Source organism: Theobroma umbraticum, unplaced genomic scaffold (genome assembly GCF_002168275.2).
Source record: "Theobroma umbraticum cultivar Fairchild unplaced genomic scaffold, ASM216827v3 scaffold_44.0, whole genome shotgun sequence".
Lineage (NCBI taxonomy): Eukaryota > Viridiplantae > Streptophyta > Magnoliopsida > Malvales > Malvaceae > Theobroma > Theobroma umbraticum.
In genome coordinates this window covers 12,436,668-12,456,257 of record NW_018397255.1, presented here as the reverse complement: position 1 = coordinate 12,456,257, position 19,590 = coordinate 12,436,668, and the positions used below count along the sequence as shown (strand labels likewise).

The following is a 19,590-nucleotide window of genomic DNA, read 5'->3' as shown; positions in this document are numbered from 1 at the left end:
TTCTCCTCGGTTAGTGAACAGTGATACAGGTATCACCTTCAAAGAACCAATTCACTCTACAGGCTATCAACATTGAGGACCAATTGCTCCCTAGGCAACAGTTGAAAATGAAAAGCGAAAATCCAACTTTGTTCAGTAGGTCCTAGCTTTAACAGATTACAAGATGTAATGCAAGTTCCTAGAGGGTGATTTTTCAGTGAATATATTTAAATTGGCTTATCATTAACGGTAACCTGCACTGGAAGTAGAGATAAACTCATCAGTGTTAGCACTAACAAATGGACATGAGTTTGGTCAGAAACCACCAGGATACCAGAAAACAGTTTTGTCTAAAATTAATCCCTTAAAAACATAGAGACATCTCAAAATGTTTCATGGACATAACTTGCAAGGGGAAGGGCAGTAGCTCCCCATGCAAGCAAGTTATGTTAGATTAACCTTACAGCAATTCTCATTGTCTAAAGTTACTAGTTTTTATACACTTTCTGTCTTTGCAATATGGAAAATTAGTAATTTAAATTGAAAACAGTGAATGGGGATGGATATTCAACTAAATGATGTAACAACCATCCAATCACAAATTAGTAGCATCTCCTCTGCATTTCTGAATCTGACAACTTCTATACTCTGCTTCTAGGACTATTGACAAACCAATTTGAAAAGGGCTAGGTTGAGTAGTGGCGCCGCAGGAAAAGGAATAATGCCGTTGAAGCAGCCACAACATATGGCAACGCAGTCCAAATTCCCTGCAGGATTTTAATACATTAAATACCTCTATTTACAAAATCAAATTATCATGAAACACAAGAACTTGTTTACCACTACTGTGGCGACAGTTGCCAGGGCAAAGACAGGACGTTTCCTCATCAGAAATCCAATTCCCAGCTGGACTCAAGAATAAGAAGGGAACATAGCGTTAGTCCTAGGAAGAGCAAGTTGAAATATATAGGGCAGTCAACTACCACGATAGGAGTTGTAGACAGAGATTATAAGTTGCCTTAGATATTTGTAATGACATCCCCAACAGACTTAGCACAAAATACTTTTCTATATACCATTCCATCTAAACATAACTTTAAAATTTCCCAACTAGAGGCAGGCTTTTAATTTTCTTCCAATAATAATAAGTTCAAAGTTGTGTTAAGTATTTCTCCCATTAAAAATATTTCAGACCTAAATTGAAATTTGGTTATCTAAATGAAGAATAAGGATGAGGTGGAATGCAGGGGTGATGGGTTCGATCTTGACCAGAATGTGCTAATATATTAGGCATGAGGGAAAGGAGGAGGTACAGAAAGATGATACCAGAAGGCAGTGAAGATAATAATATGTTAAGAAACATCACGCAGTTGCAGTAATTTATGATAGATGAGTCAACTGTCTACCGCATCCCCAATTCCACAGCTTTTTTCAAGAGAAATCCAACAAAGATTTCTGGTGGAAAACTTAATACACTATCGCTTAAATTTAACTATCATTAACAAAAAAGGCACCTACCCACACCCACCCACACACACATTCAAAGACTAAAACATAGGGATATTTGAATGTGCAAAATAGCATTATTGCCAATAGAAATGCAAGTATATGTAAATGTGTAAAATAGAATTACTGCCAATAGAAAATGACTAACCTGAATTGGAACAGTGACCAAGCCGCCACAACAAACTCCAGCGAAAAAGAATTCAGGTGATATTCCCTTCATTTTATAAAAGCATATCATCAACACAATTGACAGCCAGGAAATAGATATGGTGCATATTACTTAGGAATGGAAAGGCCACGTTAAACAAGCACAGATGAAACAGATGCATCATTGGAATCATTAGATGATACTTCTAGCCATAAGCATGGAATTATCTATGAGCCTGAAATCAGTTAATAACTCAGTTTCCACCTGATTGCATTTGCTAACTTGCAAATTTGATTATTCCCTCCTCAATTCCAATTATGTCAGCTCCGCATTTTTTCTCTCCACGTTACATCTGATCAGTCTTATTACATGACAAAATATATAACAGACCATCATGCCACTCACTTCTCAGTTTATGTCACACCTCACTAAGGACCAAACGCATACTTTCCTATGTTAGTTTCCACTTTCTACCATCTTTGGCATCTCTTCTCATCAGCATACTTTGTGCTAACAACAATGTAATCTTCATTATTGGGAAAGCAGCATCATTATCGAGTCACCAACAATTTATTCTCCACGGTATTATGCTCATTAATGGATATAGATCATCAATTTCTGTGCGTTTTCTAATGAACCCGGCTATGAACTGGTGGTATGCTTAGAAAGCATACTCATGGATCATGTTTAATGAACATATTTACAATAAGCAGAATGTGCCAGTGTTGCTGTGCAGAGAAAAATAGAAGCAGTTACTAACCAGGCACCCTGCTAGGAAAGCCGTGGGATTTCTTACTCCAAAGGAAAATCGCTCTACTGCAGATTAGAATACAGGACCACTAGAAAGAGTAAATTAACTTTCATAAACAAGTATAGGGAAAGCTCACGCATAATGCATCAATAGCAAGTATTGAAGAAATTTGTCTAATATAGTTACAAGTATTCTAAATGTCAAAAACAAAATTGAATATGCAGAGACCATACAACTTTATCTTTTAAAGAATATCACCTGCCTTTGCAATATGGCCTAATGGCATAAAACATTTCAAACTTAACATATAAACAAGTCAAGTGAAGCATGATAATAAATTAAACAACATAATTGAACACTCTAATCTCATTTAAGAAAGCAAGATGTTAGTAGTCTCGTATAATGCAAGAGAAGATGATTCTGATTGAATATCCCCGGTTGAGATATCCTAAATTTGTTCAATAGAAGTTCAATGACTAAACATTATTAATGATTTAAGCAGTAGTATAACCCTTTGTCTAAAGAACAGGCACCATAAATATGTATGAGTCTATTAATATGCATATTTCAGAGAGAACTAATGATTTATCATTACCAAAATTTTATATGCAAAGCAATTCAGGTGCTATATCAGTACCTAGTTATTTAGACAACAGTTTATTAGTTGCACTTGTTATAACAAGGTCAAAGAAATTTTTAAAAGCCTTATGAATATTAACAAGCTAAATGACCGCTATGTCTGAATTGACTTCTACGAATGGCAGCAGTGTGGTCACTCTATAGAATTACATTTTTCCACATGAATCGTGCAAAAAGGCACAGTAATGAAGCTCTTGTAACTCACTGAAGCCTATGAGATTGCCATATTTTTGAACAACCTGTGTGATATGCAACACCTTCTCTTCACCGATCCCTAACTGTAGTCATCATCAATATAAATAAAATAAATAAATTATTATCTTTAAAATGCAGCAAACATAAATATTCCAAATAGAACAAGCTAAATCATAACCAAGCTATAAATTGATATATTTGTGCATAAAATATGTGCTGAGAAATCCTTATGAACTTTTTTCTCTTTTTGAAAAGCTGAAATCCTTAAGACTTGATCAGAAGGAACAAAACAAACCTTTGAACAAACATCATCAGATGCTCCACTTTGTCTAAACAACTTTCCAAAGTAAAATGGTATCATATCACTGATGCAAACTCCCCTGATTTTTCAAGTTGCAACATAACAATAAAGAAGAAAAACAATTAAGAATTATAAGCTACAATGTCTTAGAAAAGGAATAAAGAACAAGTCATAACCAGGTCAGGTACACATTTAGACTCAAAATAATTATAAAATGGTAAAATTTGTGGTTAAAGGTAGATTATCACCAAGGGCTCTATGCCTTGGAGTACTTAGGCCTCAATTTACTTGATAAAGTGGGTCAAGGCTTTTCCTTTCATCCTTATTATCCTTACCTTCCAGGTGTAAGCCTCAAAACTTAGAAGTCTTATACAACCTGAGGTTGAAATTTAAGCACATTGTTGTCGCTAGAGAAAACCTCATCGACCGTATGTACAATCTCATTTCAAACAATGAGCACTAATACATTAATAATCATATTACAAAGTATCAAAGCAATAACGAACAAGATGAAGCAGCCACTAACCAGTATACCCAGAGAACTGTGGATATTATGTATGGGGTGTTCCTTGAGAGAGATTCAACAAAGGAATGCCACGTTCCATCTAATGACAGCATCCGTGCCAAAGTTATTCCAACCTACATTTTTCAAACAAAATTTAAAATTTAAAGATGAGTTCTTAGTTAAAACTAGAAACTTAACGAAAGCAAAGAAAGCCAGCAAATGTTGGAGGCAGTGAAACATAAGTACCAGTTCAAAAGACAGACCCAGATATTTAAAGCCTCTTCACTAATGAAAAGTCCAAACCCAGCAGCCATAAGCAACCAAAAGTAAATCCATCTGAAACATTGCATATAGGGAAAAACTTCAAAAACATTTTATTCATAAAACACATACTTGAGAAGGAGAGGCAGAGCCCAGACAGCTTCTGGGAAACTCACTTCCCCTATTCCCCCCACACCAAAATAAATCTTGAAAAAGCTATCTACTCTGCTGAAAAGACAATGCTTCAATCGTTTCAAATCAGTACATGCAAGTTGCATGGTCATTTGGTCTTTATTTGTGTAAAACTAAATTTCTGAGTGATCGAACTGTAATTTTGTGAAATCAGAATACTCTTTGTATTCCCTTTATTTTTCTCTCTTAAATAGGGGTGCAAACAAGCTGAGATGCTCATGGACAGTTTGAACTCTGCTAATTTAGCAACTTTACTCAGCTTAATTAACAAAATAATGAATTGAGCCAAGCTGAGCTTGAACTTTTAAATTTTCTTTTCAAATGGACCTCAAGCCAAAATCAGGGTGGTAGTAGTACTACTATATAAATACTATTCAGCTTTGACTTGATTCTACGCTAGTGTCAATCTCCAAAGAACTAAAGATAGTGGGTGTAGTTGGAAAATGCATTCTGTATAGATTCCATCCCCACACCATCGCCTTCCCTCCTTCCATGTGCATCCTACCACTTTTCTCTCCTTTAAGACTAACATGTGTTTAACAAAGAAAAGCGTAAAAGAGGAAGAATTTTAGAATTGCAATTTGTTCTAAAAAAATGTGTTCAAAAAGCTGGTAAGAGTTCTGATGATCATTCACGCTCAGCAGCATACCCTGGTGCATATTCTGGAAGTACAAATCTGTATCCAAAAGCTTTGAAGGTGAAACCAAGAGAGGAGTCCATAATTGAAGAGGATGAACCTTCAGCCAGGCGTTGAACTCCTAGCAATGATCCAAAACTAGCCCCCTTGAGGCCAAACGATATGACAGTAAGAGCTGCGGCGACACCTAATACAATTGCTAATTTTGCCAGAAATGAACTTCCTGTCCCATCAGTCCCACTGGTTTGATTTTCAAGTACCTCATCAGCAGCTCTATCTCCTTTCTCCAGCTTATCTTTAGGTTCCGCAGCCCCAATGTTTTCAGTATCGTCATGCTGGAAACTTCTAGTCCTGTTTGTAATAATATGAAATGAATCATTTGTCATGCATCAGTTGCATGAATTAATCAGATAACGCATGACACCACTCTCTAGTATAAAAATGAATTGACGGAGTAACACTAAGTTAAAAACATTATTTCTCTCATTTGATAGTGACTGCACTTGGGCATACAGGGCAAACCTTTTAACACAAGAATAATGTGAAAACCCAGAAATCAGAGCATGTCAAGTGATTGTAAAGATGGAGAAGCAGTGCATACATAAATGGATGATGTCTAGGTGAAGAGGCGCCAGTGATATAAAATTTAACTTCTAATAATACATCAAACTTCAGAACAGTCCTGGCTTAAGAAAAATGGTATTGGTACTCAAACTGCCCAACAAATTTACATTAAATCTATGCGCCTCAATAAAACAATCACTCTTGCTAAAACAAATTAATAGCATAGGGACATTAAGCCAGCATTAAATTCCAGCTACTTGCAACCAAAGCTTAATCCTTAATGATGGAATTTGATAACATATTTTTGGGGTTGGCTCACAAAACCAAGTAGATTGATTAGTGTTCAAGAAAATAAATTTGCGACTTCAAACGGGATGATGAATTACCTAAACTCAAGTTTTAAATTTCGTCCAAAAGCAAGACTACTACTTACTTTCACATCATGACTCGTTTAATGTTTTAAGGAATCTTATTACTAAGGATGTGGGGCTATTGGTGAACCTTGGAATAAGCATTAGAATCCTTGAGCATGCCAGGCATAACAAATGCTATGACAACAAACATTTAAAACTCAACAATCTAGAAAGAAATTTATAATTAATACAATTTTCATTTTTGGATCCCATAAGAATAGTGTATCAAATGGTTAAACAAAAAAAAGTCTTTTAAATAATATTTTAACTATTTTCAGCCAATGCCTACTGGCAACCTGACCCAAACTGAAAAGGCAAACAAATGAAGATACCTGAAAGTTGGCTGTCTAAAGAAGTGATAAGCTGATAACTGTCTGGTATTATCAGCGGAAACTCTATAAGGAGGAACAATGAAGCAGCCAGGCTGCTTTAGAGGTCGTCGTTGGAATGAGCTGGGAACTGGTTTTGGAGGGTATGAGGAGAACCCATTGGAGAAAACTGCAATAACAGACATTTTTAGAAGCTCTGCAACTGATGCCTGCTAGGCCAGGAAGCGAAGTCTGACAGAAATATTGTGAGGTGGAGGGTAGGGGTCTGGGGGTGCACGTGGCTTAGTTTGAAGAGAATAATGGGGATATAACTTTTTTATTACGTACCTGATGTGACATGTGAGATTCCATTATTTCTCTGCAGGGAAAAAGGATCTTGATTTTCAGCCATTGGTTATATATCTTTATTCATATGCTTTCCAGTAGAATGATATTAAAGTATTGATGTACTGATGACATTGTTATAGTAACATGCTTGGTTATTTAATAATTAATTATGTCTCTGTATTTTGTGATTTAATTTTTATATAATAATTTATCAAAATTGAGTTTTTATATTTTGTTATTTATTTTGATTGTGTTAACGTAACATTAAATTTGATGGTGTAATAATGACGACCTCACACTCAAAAATGATGTAATAGTTATAGAGTGAAATTTTTTAACTAACTTTATTCAAATGAATAAAAATTTAAGTAAGTTTGTAAATCTTTTGTTTGATTATTTTTATTTTATCTTTTTAATTTTTTCCCTTTTTTGATTCTCTTACTATTATCTTTGAAATTGAAGTTGTAATCGGATTGAAAAATCCATTATTTATTTATAAAATTACTCTGAATTATAATCAAATTGAAAAATTAAAAAGAAAATGAAAATAGAAATTCAAAATGTAAAATATGATGTAAGAATTAGAGATGGTTTGCTAGAGATGATCAGCATAATTATTGCTTCATTCTTAGATGTTTACATGGTCAAATTCAATACAAAGTTAATATAATCGAATATTCGTTAGTACAAATAACTCAAAAGATTTTAATTTAAATTAACATCAGGTATACAAATTCCACTTTATAAATTATTAGAAAAGATTTAAATCTACTAATTGTATAATTTCACCTTAATTAAAACCACTTGCAAGTGGATCAAGTAACAGTAATTCAAGATTGTACTCACCTTTCCAAACCAACTGTATTTTGGGTTAACTCTTGAGATTGAACAACTGATATATGGTCTAAACGACACCGTTAATCATAACGTATCTAAAAGGCACAAGCAGTTGACGGCAGTAATCTTTGTTCAGGAAACAGACAAAAACCGCCAACAGAAGTGAAAGAGAAAGAGCGTGGCTTTCAACTTATCCAGAAAGCTAGTCAGGCTCGGCCATTTTCCCATTACCGTAACTATCAATACCGTAGAAGTCGACGGCTGTTCCATTCTTGTCCGGCGCCCAGAAATTTCTCCGGGCTACGTGGGGATTCCGGAACCTGACTTCTCTTGTTTCCTTGACGCTTAAGTTCCCACTTCGCCTTCTCAACTGATCAAGTCGATTTCCTGTAAAAGTCCAGGTTTTTATTCACTTATCCTGGAAAGTACGCTGCTCTTCTAAATCTTGAAAATTCCCACTTTTTAATTGTAGGGTCATAAGTCTTGGACTTTGCTTCTTTGTGTTTTTTTCTTTCCCTTTCTTCATGTACTGTTAGAGTTTAATTAAACTTCCATGTTGTTACTGTATTTCTCATGGTGGGTTGTTTTTCCTGGGCTAGTTCTTGGCACCAAATTACAACAGAGATTGCTTTTATTTTCCCTAGTTTTTTACTCTTATTACAGTTACTAGAGTTGCATTTCTGTGGAGATCTTGAGTTCTTCAAATTCTAATGCTTTCCCGTACAATTCCTTCATGGACCTTAATTGGTCTTATAAGAGCTTTTCTTGACGTTGCTGTAGCTTATTTCCTTCTATGTGGATCAACCTTAGGGTTTTTTGCTTGGAAATTTTATCATGTTTTTGGACTCTATTACTTGCCTTGTCCTTGTACTGGTTTTTTTGGGTACCAAAATAGCGACCTCTGCTGGCATATGCTGCTCATTGAATGGCCGGCAAGAAAGATCTATTCTGTTCAAAAGTTGGCTTTGAATAGGTTCCCTTTTAACCTAGTTTGGTTCAATGATCAAGAGTGCAATTTGAATGCCAAGTACATTAAAGATAGAAAATTTGGCAATGGGGTTATTGAATCGGATGGTGAAGTACGTTCTAGTTCACCTTCTGGTTTAAGATTGCGAACTATGGTGGATAAAGAGAGTGGATATGATGCCAAGGGAAAAAAAATTATAAATCAGAAGCAGAAATCTGGAATTTGGCGACGTAGGAGAGCTGCTTTTGGTTATGGAAAATCTTCTCCAGTTTTGTTGTCCAGTAATTTCTCATCAGCTGTCACTGGTGTTTCATGTCCCTCTTATAATGGTGGCGAAAGAAGGAGCGAAATTACTGAACATTTGGGTCCAGTTAGTGAAATAGAACATAGTTTTCCTGGTAAGTAAGAAAAATATCTAGTCCAACATCCTTATAATTGCAATATTTGGTCCAGTTGATAGTTTTAGCTTCAATGTTGGCACATTTTTTTGTGAATTTCTGCTCCATTATAGGATTGCATTTGAAAATATTATGGGTTTTGTCTGCTAAAGTTTTAAATGCTCACTCTAAAATTGGGAAAAGTTTTCTGATTTTGAGCCAATTTAGACTGGCTCTATTTCTCAGTAAATTAAGGATCACTCATTGTGTTGAAGTTTTCATTGAATCTTGGATCCTTATAGGTTACTAGCATTACATGTGTATTTACCTACGTGATCATTCCATTTTAGATAACAAAAATACTCAAACTGGCACTGATGGGGGTGACGGAACCTGGCATGGTTTTGAATTTAGCAATGGAGAGGAAAAGGGTTCAACTTCTATAAAAAAAATCAATTGTTACACCAACGGAAAATTGGGGATTACTGGAGATGAAGCAAATTGGATCAGAATGTTGGAACAAGCTCTTGAGAAAGAAAAGGCTGCATATGCTGCTCTATACCTGGAGTTGGAGAAAGAAAGGGCTGCTGCTGCTACTGCTGCTGATGAAGCCATGGCAATGATTTTGCGTCTACAAGAGGATAAGGCATCAATAGAAATGGAAGCAATGCAATATCAAAGGATGATAGAAGAAAAATTTACTTATGATGAAGAAGAGATGAACATTCTAAAAGAGATCCTTGTTAGGAGGGAGAAGGAGAATCACCTTTTGGAGAAAGAAGTTGAAGCTTACAGGCAGATGAATATTCTAGAAGATTTGCAGCAGGAGCGCGATTTGAGTCATAATTTGAATAAAGGGCAACAAACGCCTTTGGTTTCAGTTGGTTTAGATGAAGATCCACTGCTAATGATGAATCAGATGGGGAATAGTGGATACACTAGAAAGAAGGAAGTGGGCAAAGGTTCTAGTTGGCCTTCAAAAAATGAGGCTCCATCAGCTGGAAAACGAAATCATATTGTGGCTGTCAATTTAGCAGGGAAAGGAAAGGCACAAGTTGATGATGCCATGGTATGCCCAGCAATAGCAACCAAAGCAGCCCAAAATGTCTGTAGCATTGAGAAAGCTTCTTTAAGTGAAGAAGGGCTTGAGAGTAATGCAGAACTTGGGGATCAACTAGGAAGCAATCTGCACAATTCCACACTTGATATGGAACTAGATATATATGATGTCCATGTTGTTGATGATACACTAGACATTCCTAACGAAGAGAATATAAAAGAAAGTACATTGCCAACTTTTTCTGCTTCAGATCACAAAAACTTGCTATGTGACTCAGGGAGGAGTTCTTTCTGTGCTGTCAGTAATGAAAGGTTGGGGATTGATGCCGAAATTGAACGCCTTAGAGGAAGGCTACAAGTAGTGCAAGGGGAAAAAGAGAAGCTGACTTTCTCTGCAGATCAGAGGGAAAGGTTAGATACCCAGTTAAAACTCATTGAGGAGATGGTAAACCAGCTTCGAGAATTTCAGCAGCTAAAGGAGCCTGTTCAACAGAGCTCTGTACCTCCTTTAGCTTCATCTTCTAAGGTGTGTAACATTTCAATTTGACTGTTTATAATTTAATAAACCAAGGGCAAGTGATTGTTGCATTCTTGTTTAGCTATCTTCTGGTCATAATAGCTTTATGCTGTTATTCTTCCAGTAAATTTCCATGTTTGAGTTCCTGAAAGGACAGGAACAAGGAGTCTTGTTTTTCTCCTATAAAAACGACAAAGACATGATTATTAGTGTTAACACAAAATCTTTGTAAATTTAGAGTGCCGGGTCCCCATGGAAAGTGGACTATGTCAAGTGAGTGACTGTATGCAAAGTTCATGTAGTGTATAACTAAAACAAAATTTACCATGAATTTCACAGATGTAACCCTGCTTATTGAGCTTAAATATAGTAAGAAATGACAGCTACGCTTTTTCTTTTACATCAATTGCATAATAATGCTGCTTGTCTTTGTATTTCCTTAGTAAGCAATATCTGGTAGCATTTCAAAAATGTTTCTTTATCTTTTATGAATTGAAATGAAAAAATACCCTTTGAAGATCAATAAACTATTGTTCTATAGAGGGATTCTTTTATCATGTCTAACTCTGTGGGTTAATCACATGATAATTATTGGAAAATATATCTAGAAAAATGTAGGAAAGTTCTTTTCCATGTTTGACTACCATTTTCTCACAAAACTTATCAACAGTTGAGGTGCTTGTATGTCATTCCTTAGAACTTACGTCACTTACTTCTTTTTAGGTAGCATGGATGTGTCTTTTGAGGCCTGATGCTAATATCATTAAGTGTAGGGTCCTTCTCCAGAGAGCACTTCTTTTGTGAGGATTTTAACATTCTATATTTTTCTGCCTGTTGAAGATAATATCTGGTTTTGGTTGTCAAAAGAGCTCCTAAATCAAACTAAATTAGGTGTTGTTTAGATAATTTTAAAGCAGCTTTTTATTTAAAGAACATCAGTATCTCAGCTGTTATCTTGTTAAATAGAAAAGGACCATATGATCATCATGTGAAGTCAATGCAGCTGGAGTAATATAATAATCTGTTTAATAATAATTTACATATCTTATAATTTAGCAGATTGTTAGGAATTTGAATTTAAGGGTGGGTTCATGAAGCTGTATCTATGTATAATTTCTGAAATTGAGAATTTTTCTTAATACCAATTGAGAAAAGAATGCTATATACATTTAGCAACATCAACATGAAAGGAGCTTTAAATGATTATGGCAGCTCTGCTTGAAAGTTGATGGATACTAATGTATTAGAGGTATTCAGAGCTGAATTTAAATAGGGTTCCATTATTATATCTGAAAGGCTCAAGAATTGACTTGAAGGGACCCAATTCCATCATATTTTACATATGTGCAGAAAATGAGAACAACCCTACTCCTTTGATGAATTTTTGTGATGATCATTACCAAATAGATGGAATTAACTCTCCCTAATTTTCATGTTCACTTGCACATTTCTTTCATATTTACTAATGATAATTCCTCTATTTTCAGGTCAGCTCGAATCGGAGACGCTGCCGAAGTGCATCAGATGAAATAGATGGTAGTGCCTAAGCTATGTACAGTTAGTTAGCAAACATGTTTCCTTTCCTTTGTGCACCGGGTATGTGTGGAGTCCCGTTTTAGATAGAAATTTTGTTGATAAAAATCTGTAAAGTCCATGCAAGTTAGTTGCCTGTTGAAAAACTCTAAGTAAAGCTTTTAATATGTTAGTTTCAGTTAAATAAATTAGAGAAGCTTCAAAGTTGTCTCTAGGGGTCGGTCCATTGTTTGGCTCCCCCTAAAAATATATAATTAAATAATGAAAGCAAACTTTGATCACTTATTTGTCATCAAGCTTCTCTTCCGGTACAAAAGGGTTAGGCCCAAGGGGCTGCCTTGCGAATGGATGTATTTATTGTTTGAAACGAAGATTTAACCAACAGTAATGAGAAGAAAAGTTGAAATGATACGTGCGGACCGCATATTTTCCGCAGTGGACTTCGGCTTTGTTAATTCTTCTTCAGCCGTTGATGGGATCCTGACTCCATGGCAAAATAAAATAAAATAAAAAGAATTTTGAGGATAAAAGGTTAATTATTCAACCGTAGGTGAAGAGTTCAATGATTCCAGCAGCAGGAGTTGAATAATTAGTGTAATTTTCGGCAACTAATAACCAACCTAAAGCATACGCATTGGCCACGATTTAAAAGGGTTGAGACTTTTTAGTTGAGTTAATGACCATACTTTGTTCAATGTATGGTAATAATTTATAACTATTAAATTAAATGCGGATAACAATTATGGCATACGTACTACTTTCATTTAAAAATTTGGATTACTAATAATAATACTAATAATTGTGTATGACTTTGTCCAAATATTATTTCTAACCATTATTACCTTAAATTAAATACAATTAAAAGTGTCAGGTTTCACCTAATTCTTCTTACTAATCGTCCTCATCACCTTCCCCTCATTCCATTTTCATCATTCTCACGTGCGTCGACACGAGCCCTTGTGTCCTGTCCTGTGACCGCCTTCCACTACTGCTTGTGAGCTTGTCCCACAGCACAATGCTGTGCCTGCTTTCCGCCTCAAGTAACCCAGCCTTGTTTTACTCGTTTCTTTCTCCTTTTTATGATCATAATCAAACAAGCACAAGAAATGAAAGGAAAATAATGATAATAATAACACTTTCCACGATAGGAGCCAGAGGGCCTCAGTGAGACCTTAGCTGGAAAATATGTGCTCTCCATAAGTAAATCAAAATTTCTAACTTAATCCAGAATTTGAATTCAGAAAAATGAATTAAATGATCCCAACATGAAAATGAAAAAAATAAAATTATGTATAACACTTTAAAATATTTTTAAATTATTTAAAAATATTTAAATTTTGCTACATTCAATTAGATCCTTATACTTTTATTTTAATTTAAATAAAATTTTATAACAAACGGTTAATTAATTCTCATTAATTAAAATGTTAATTCTCATTTTATGTTCATAAAAGGTGAGAAATGTTATATGATAAATTATCATGACATATCAATATGTCATTTATTCATTTACTATGACATTGGCGCCACATGCAATAAAAATAATAAATAACAATTTGACTAATAATGGTCAGTTAACTGTTATGTGTAAAAGTTTATTCCGTTTAAAATAAAAGTATAAACGTAATAAAAAATAATAAAAATTTTTAAATAACTTGAGAATTTGTTTAAATATTATGTTATAAAAGTAATGTTAATTTGAATAATTTTTATTTTCCAAAAAAAGGTTTTTATATTTAAATTAAAAACATTATTTTTTATACAAAGTACGTGTTTTATGAGATATAAGGGTAGGAATGTAAATAGGTAGAGTATCTGTTAATTTTGAGATATCCAAACCAGAATCTGATTAAAAAATAGAGTACCCAAACCCGATAGTTACTCGAATATTTTTTAAAATTTTTTTTTCTAACCTGAACTCTAATACATACTCATTACCTGATAATTACCCAAACTCGTTTAAAAACCCGATTATGTAAAAAAATTATTAAAATGCTCTTCACGGATACCCAATTACCTAAATCCGAATCCGTACCCATATTTATATACAATAATATTTTCATCCGTATTTCATATAATTCACCATTAACTAAATTTATAAAAGCACATAAATAATAAAATTTAAATTTGTTCTAAAATAAATCTAAAAGAACAACTATAAGCAAAATATAAGAGAAAGTATTTATAAGGAAAGAAAATATTTAGAGGGAGTAAGAAGATTTTATTCAAGTATATATACAAATGAACTAAGGGAACCTATTTATAGACAAATAGCTCCTTTACAAGATGAAGATGACATTTAGAGGGAGAAAAATATGCCTCGTTAAAACCTTATAACGAAAAAACCTCATGAGAACAAAAATCTAATAAAGGAAAAAGAGTACAAATTTTTTCAAGAATAAGCTTTTCAAATACTGTCTCATTAAAAATCTTATCAAGAAAAACCCAATGGAAAAAAACTTGATGAAGGAAAAAAGAGTATAGTGCATATTTTACTCCTCTGACAATTGCATTATAGAGATCTTTAAAATAATGCATTCAAACTTTTCAAATGTTACAATAAGAAGGGCTTTAGTGAATAAATCTGCTAGATTGTCACTTGGCTAAATTTGTTGAACACTTATTTCACCATTTTCCTCAAAGATCATGAGTGAAAAAGAATTTTGGTGAACTATGTTTTATTTTATTGCCTTTAATGTCTTATTCTTTTAATTATGCTATGTAAACAGTATTATCCTCATATATCGTTGTTGAAATTTTCTTTTTGGTTGACGAGCCACACCTTTTTCAAATATGTTGAATTACAAATCTCAATCAGATACATTTAGGACTTGCTCATGAGTTATTAAAATTTATACATGGTTAGAAGAAGTAGCAATTATAATTTGTTTTATAAAATGTCGTGAAATAGCCGTACCTCCATATGTGAACAAGTAATTTGTTTGGGATTGAGCTTGTGTGGATTTGATAAATATCCTGCATCTGCATAACTAATTAAAATTTATGTTGATGCACTTGACTAATATGAGCCCATATCCATTGTTCCTCAAATATATCAAAGTATATGTTTAATTCAATTCCAATGTTTTCGAGTTGGAGAAGAACTATATCTTGCTAATAAATTCATAGCAATTCATATATTAAGTTTTGTATTGTTAGCAAGATACATTAGTGCTCCAATTGCAATAAGATACGGTACTTCAGAACTAAAAAGTTCTTCATCATTCTCACAAGGATGAAAAAAAAATCTTTTTTCACATCTAGTGACTTTATAATCATTGGTGAACTCAATGGATATGCTTTCTTCATATAAACTTGTTTTAGCATTTTGCAATATAATTTTGATTGATGGATAAAAATTCTATTTGTCAAGTGTTCAATCAAAAGACCCAATAAAATTTTATTTTTTAAGGTCTTTTATCTCAAATTCTCTCTTTAAGTAATCCACGGCTTTTAATAACTCTTTAGGAGTTTAAGTCATCAACATAGACAGCAATTATAATAAATTCATATCTAAACCCTTTTATGGGCATATATGATTATTTCTATAGCCTTCTTTTAACAAATATGTACTAAAGTGATTATACCATATGTATTTGGATTGCTTTAATCCATATACATGTTTATTTAATTTGATTGAATAAATTTCTTGAGAATTCAAATTTTGTGCTTCAAGCAACTTAAATCCTTCAAAGATTTTCATATAGATATCGTTATCAAAAGAGCCATACAAATAAATTGTAGCTACACTTATTAGATGCATCTTAATTTTCTCATTTATTGTCAAACTAGTTAATATAGAATTGTAATTGTATCCACCACAGAGAATGTTTTTTCATCTTCAATACTAGATCTTTAGAGAAAACCTTATGCGACAAGTCATATTTTATATCTCATAATCTCATTTTTCTCATTTTATATTTGTAAAAATACCCATTTATATTACATTAGTTTTAGATCATTTGATGTATGGATTACAGGTCCAAAAACTTCACATTTTATAATTAGATTCAATTGCACTTTGATTGCGTCTTTCCACATTGGCCAGTCATTTCTATAGTTATATTCTTCAATAAATAAAGTTCAAGATCCTCATTTTTCTTTCATAATATTAAGCTCGATATTATATACAAAATATCGTTGACGTTTATTTACCAGTTTCATCTTTTCTCTTCATGACATAATTGACTGAGATCTCTTCACTTTCAATGATTTTAGGTACCTAAATTTCTTCTAAAATATTTCTCAATTATGTCAAGGGTCTCTTCCAGAGTTTTTACTTCTTCTTTTTGACCATATTAAATATTTGATCTTTTTTTAAGGATTTTATCTTTGAAACCGATTGGTCTCCACGCATCTGACGTACCTTGTCCTACAGAGTCATCAATGCTAATAGGAGTATTTGTAGCTGGTATATAAGATTTAGTTATTCTTTTAGATCAGTAAATACGTCTGACAACTGATTTATTATATTTTATAAAAAATTATCTTTTGAACTTCAAGTTCATATTGATTTGTATGAGGATCAAAACTAGATAATGATATTCATTCTAAGAAATTTTCTATTGCAGCTGCTTATTTTTCTCCCCTTAATGTTGGAAAAATTATTTCATCAAAATAACAATTAGCAAAACTTGTAGTGAATAAATCTACTGTTGAAGGTTCTAGATATTTAATTATAGATGGAGATTTACATCCAATATATATATTCCTAATTTCCTTTGAGGACCCTTCTTTGTGCGTTGTGGTGGAGCAATTGAAACATATACTGTACATCCAAAAATTTTTATATGGGAAATATTTGGTTCATGACGATAAACTAATTGTATAGGGAAAATTTATAATAACTTGTTTGGCTCGATGTACATAAATGCTGTGCATCTAAAATGGCATGCCCCCAAGCAGTCATTGAGAGCTTGATTTCATAAGTAATGGCTTTGGAATTAGTTAGAAGTGTTTAATAAACGATTCTGTTAAACCATTTTGTGTATAAACATAAGCAACAGGCTGTTCAATAGTTATTCTAACTAATATGTAATATTAAAAGCTTAAGGTGTAAATCCATTAGCATTGTCAAGACAAATAATCTTGATTATATAACTAGGAAGATGTACTTACAAACGAATGATTACAAATGCTAAATTGCAAGCTAATAATAAGCACACATGTGACTATCTAGTCGATACATCGATTAAAATCGTAAAATATCTAAATAGTTCACATGATGGATGTATGAATCCACATATAATCTTGAATATTATTCAAAAACGTAGAGAATTGAATCCCAACTTTAGCTAGTGATAACTTTATAATTTATTTACCTTCAAAGCAAGCAGCATATAAAATTCATTAGATTGAAAATTTTTCTGGTTTCTTAATGAATGATCATATAAATTTTTAATTATTTTTAACTTCATTATTGATTTGGGATGGTCCAACTGGTCATGCTAAACATTAAAATCATTAATAAACTTTTGGTTCACTATAAGTTTTAATTATTCTAATATTTTTATAGTTTAATTATGAGAACAGAACGAGTAATTTTTTTTTCAACACATACTTTCTACTTGAGATAATAGATGTAATATAAAGGTATTAAGTGTCTCTTTCTTTATTGTACAGAGCAAGTAATTTTTTTTTTCAACATATACTTTCTACTTGAGATAATAGATGTAATATAGAGGTATTAAGTGTCTCTTTCTTTATTATCTCAATATGATATTTATCCAAACGAATATCTTTAAAACATAATAAACTTCTTTTGGAAAATAATATATCCTCTATTACTTTATTCCTCAAGATAGTAAAATATTAGCTCTTTTGGAGCCTTCAATTAATCTTGTACTACTAGATATTGAACTGACATTGATTTTTTTGTCAAGTAGGAAAAATATTTATTATCTTTAAATATAATGTGTGTTATAGCAATATCTACTAGATATATAATTACATTATTGATCTTAGATCCAACAAGATCAACATCTATATTTTCTTCAATAAAACAAAATATATACAATAAAAAACTTGCAAGTAAACATAAAAGAATATTAAATATAAAATTAAAACACATAATAAAAACATATCATTTAAATATAATGAAAACATAATAAAGCATCTCCATAATATAGTTATACTAAATATACCAATTACTATTAAGTTCATTGTTGGATGTTTCTATTACCAATCAAATGATCAATTCTTTTTTTAGGATAAGAAAATCAATAATAGATATTTTTATTATCAATCATATAATCAATTCCTCTTTCAAGATAGGTAAATATCTTGATGTGCTATATCAACTTGGTTATGATTAAAATTATCACAAGATGTTTCAATTTTTAATAATGCTTAATAAAATTTAAGACATATAACAGGTACGTGACCAATGATCTTTCATGCCACATCAATAATAATACATTTTCTATATTCATTTTATTCTTTTTATTATTTATCTATTTCTGATGGATTACAAATATTCATCTACTTTTAGTAGGTTAAGGTATCTATCTACTTTTGATACGTTGAAAGTATTCATCTCTTTGTGTGGTAGGTTACAAGTATACATCTATTTTTGATGGGTGATCCATATATAATGGGTTATCCACTTCTAGTGGATTATAGGCATCCATCCATTTTTTATGATAAAATTATATATATACTTCTAGTGGTAAAATTATTCTTAAATTCAGATGATAAAATATCCATCCACTTCTAGTGCAAAAATAATAATTAAAATAGAGACAGTGTAAATTGTTATTGCCATTATTACATTCACTTTAAAGAATTGATGGATTCATGATTATGACCATAATTATTAAATGATGTCGCATTCACTTTAGGGAATGGACAGATTTATAATTTTTTATTAGTATCTCTTTTGTCACATTCACTTCAGGAATGAACCTTCATGTGTTTTAATTAATAGTTATATAATAGGAAATTCACTTTCCAATCAAGAGACAAAATATAATATATACAACATGATAGTAAAATTCATATTAAGGTTGATTTTAAGAGAATGGAAATACTAAAGAGATATCAATTCATTTACTTGATTTTCTAAAATTAGAAATTAAAACCCATTCATTGAAATCCTTTGGAAGCTTGAAGATGATGAAAATAAAATAATTCTAAAACTTGAGACTTGAAGATGATGAAAATAAAATAATTCTAAAACTTGAGAGATCAAAGAGAATCGTGCTGATAACGTGTTTTGAAATAAATCTAAAAGAACAACTATAAGAGAAATATAAGAGAAAGTATTTAGAGGGAAAGAAAATATTTAGAGGGAATAAGAAGATTTTATTTAAGTATGTATACAAATGAACTAAGATGGCCTATTTATAGGTAAATAAGTCTTTTACAAGATGAAGATGACAATTAGAGATTAGATGGATTAAATCCTAATCTAATCTAATTTACATCAAATCTAAATATAGATAACATAAATGGATATTTACAAAAATATTCATAACAAAATTTAAATAATCAAAAATAAATATTTCAAATATCAACTTAAATAATTATAAACAAATATTCAAACAACAACTTAA

General features: G+C 32.2%; 2 protein-coding genes across 2 annotated transcripts; one reads left to right on the top strand and one right to left on the bottom strand.

Moving 5' to 3' along the window:
- Positions 1–344: 344 nt before the first annotated feature.
- On the bottom strand, positions 345–6,677 carry LOC110409421 (uncharacterized). Its single transcript, XM_021418760.1, has 10 exons — positions 6,424–6,677; positions 5,127–5,465; positions 4,288–4,360; positions 4,046–4,158; positions 3,514–3,598; positions 3,229–3,301; positions 2,394–2,449; positions 1,634–1,699; positions 820–885; positions 345–746 (listed from the first exon to the last, which is right to left on the bottom strand). The coding sequence occupies exons 1-10, from the start codon at positions 6,603–6,605 to the stop codon at positions 666–668; spliced, it is 1,134 nt and encodes a 377-aa protein (XP_021274435.1). The 5' UTR covers positions 6,606–6,677; the 3' UTR covers positions 345–665.
- Positions 6,678–7,726: 1,049 nt separating this feature from the next.
- On the top strand, positions 7,727–12,315 carry LOC110409699 (uncharacterized). Its single transcript, XM_021419138.1, has 3 exons — positions 7,727–8,949; positions 9,279–10,513; positions 11,992–12,315. The coding sequence occupies exons 1-3, from the start codon at positions 8,295–8,297 to the stop codon at positions 12,049–12,051; spliced, it is 1,950 nt and encodes a 649-aa protein (XP_021274813.1). The 5' UTR covers positions 7,727–8,294; the 3' UTR covers positions 12,052–12,315.
- The last annotated feature ends 7,275 nt before the right edge of the window (positions 12,316–19,590 follow it).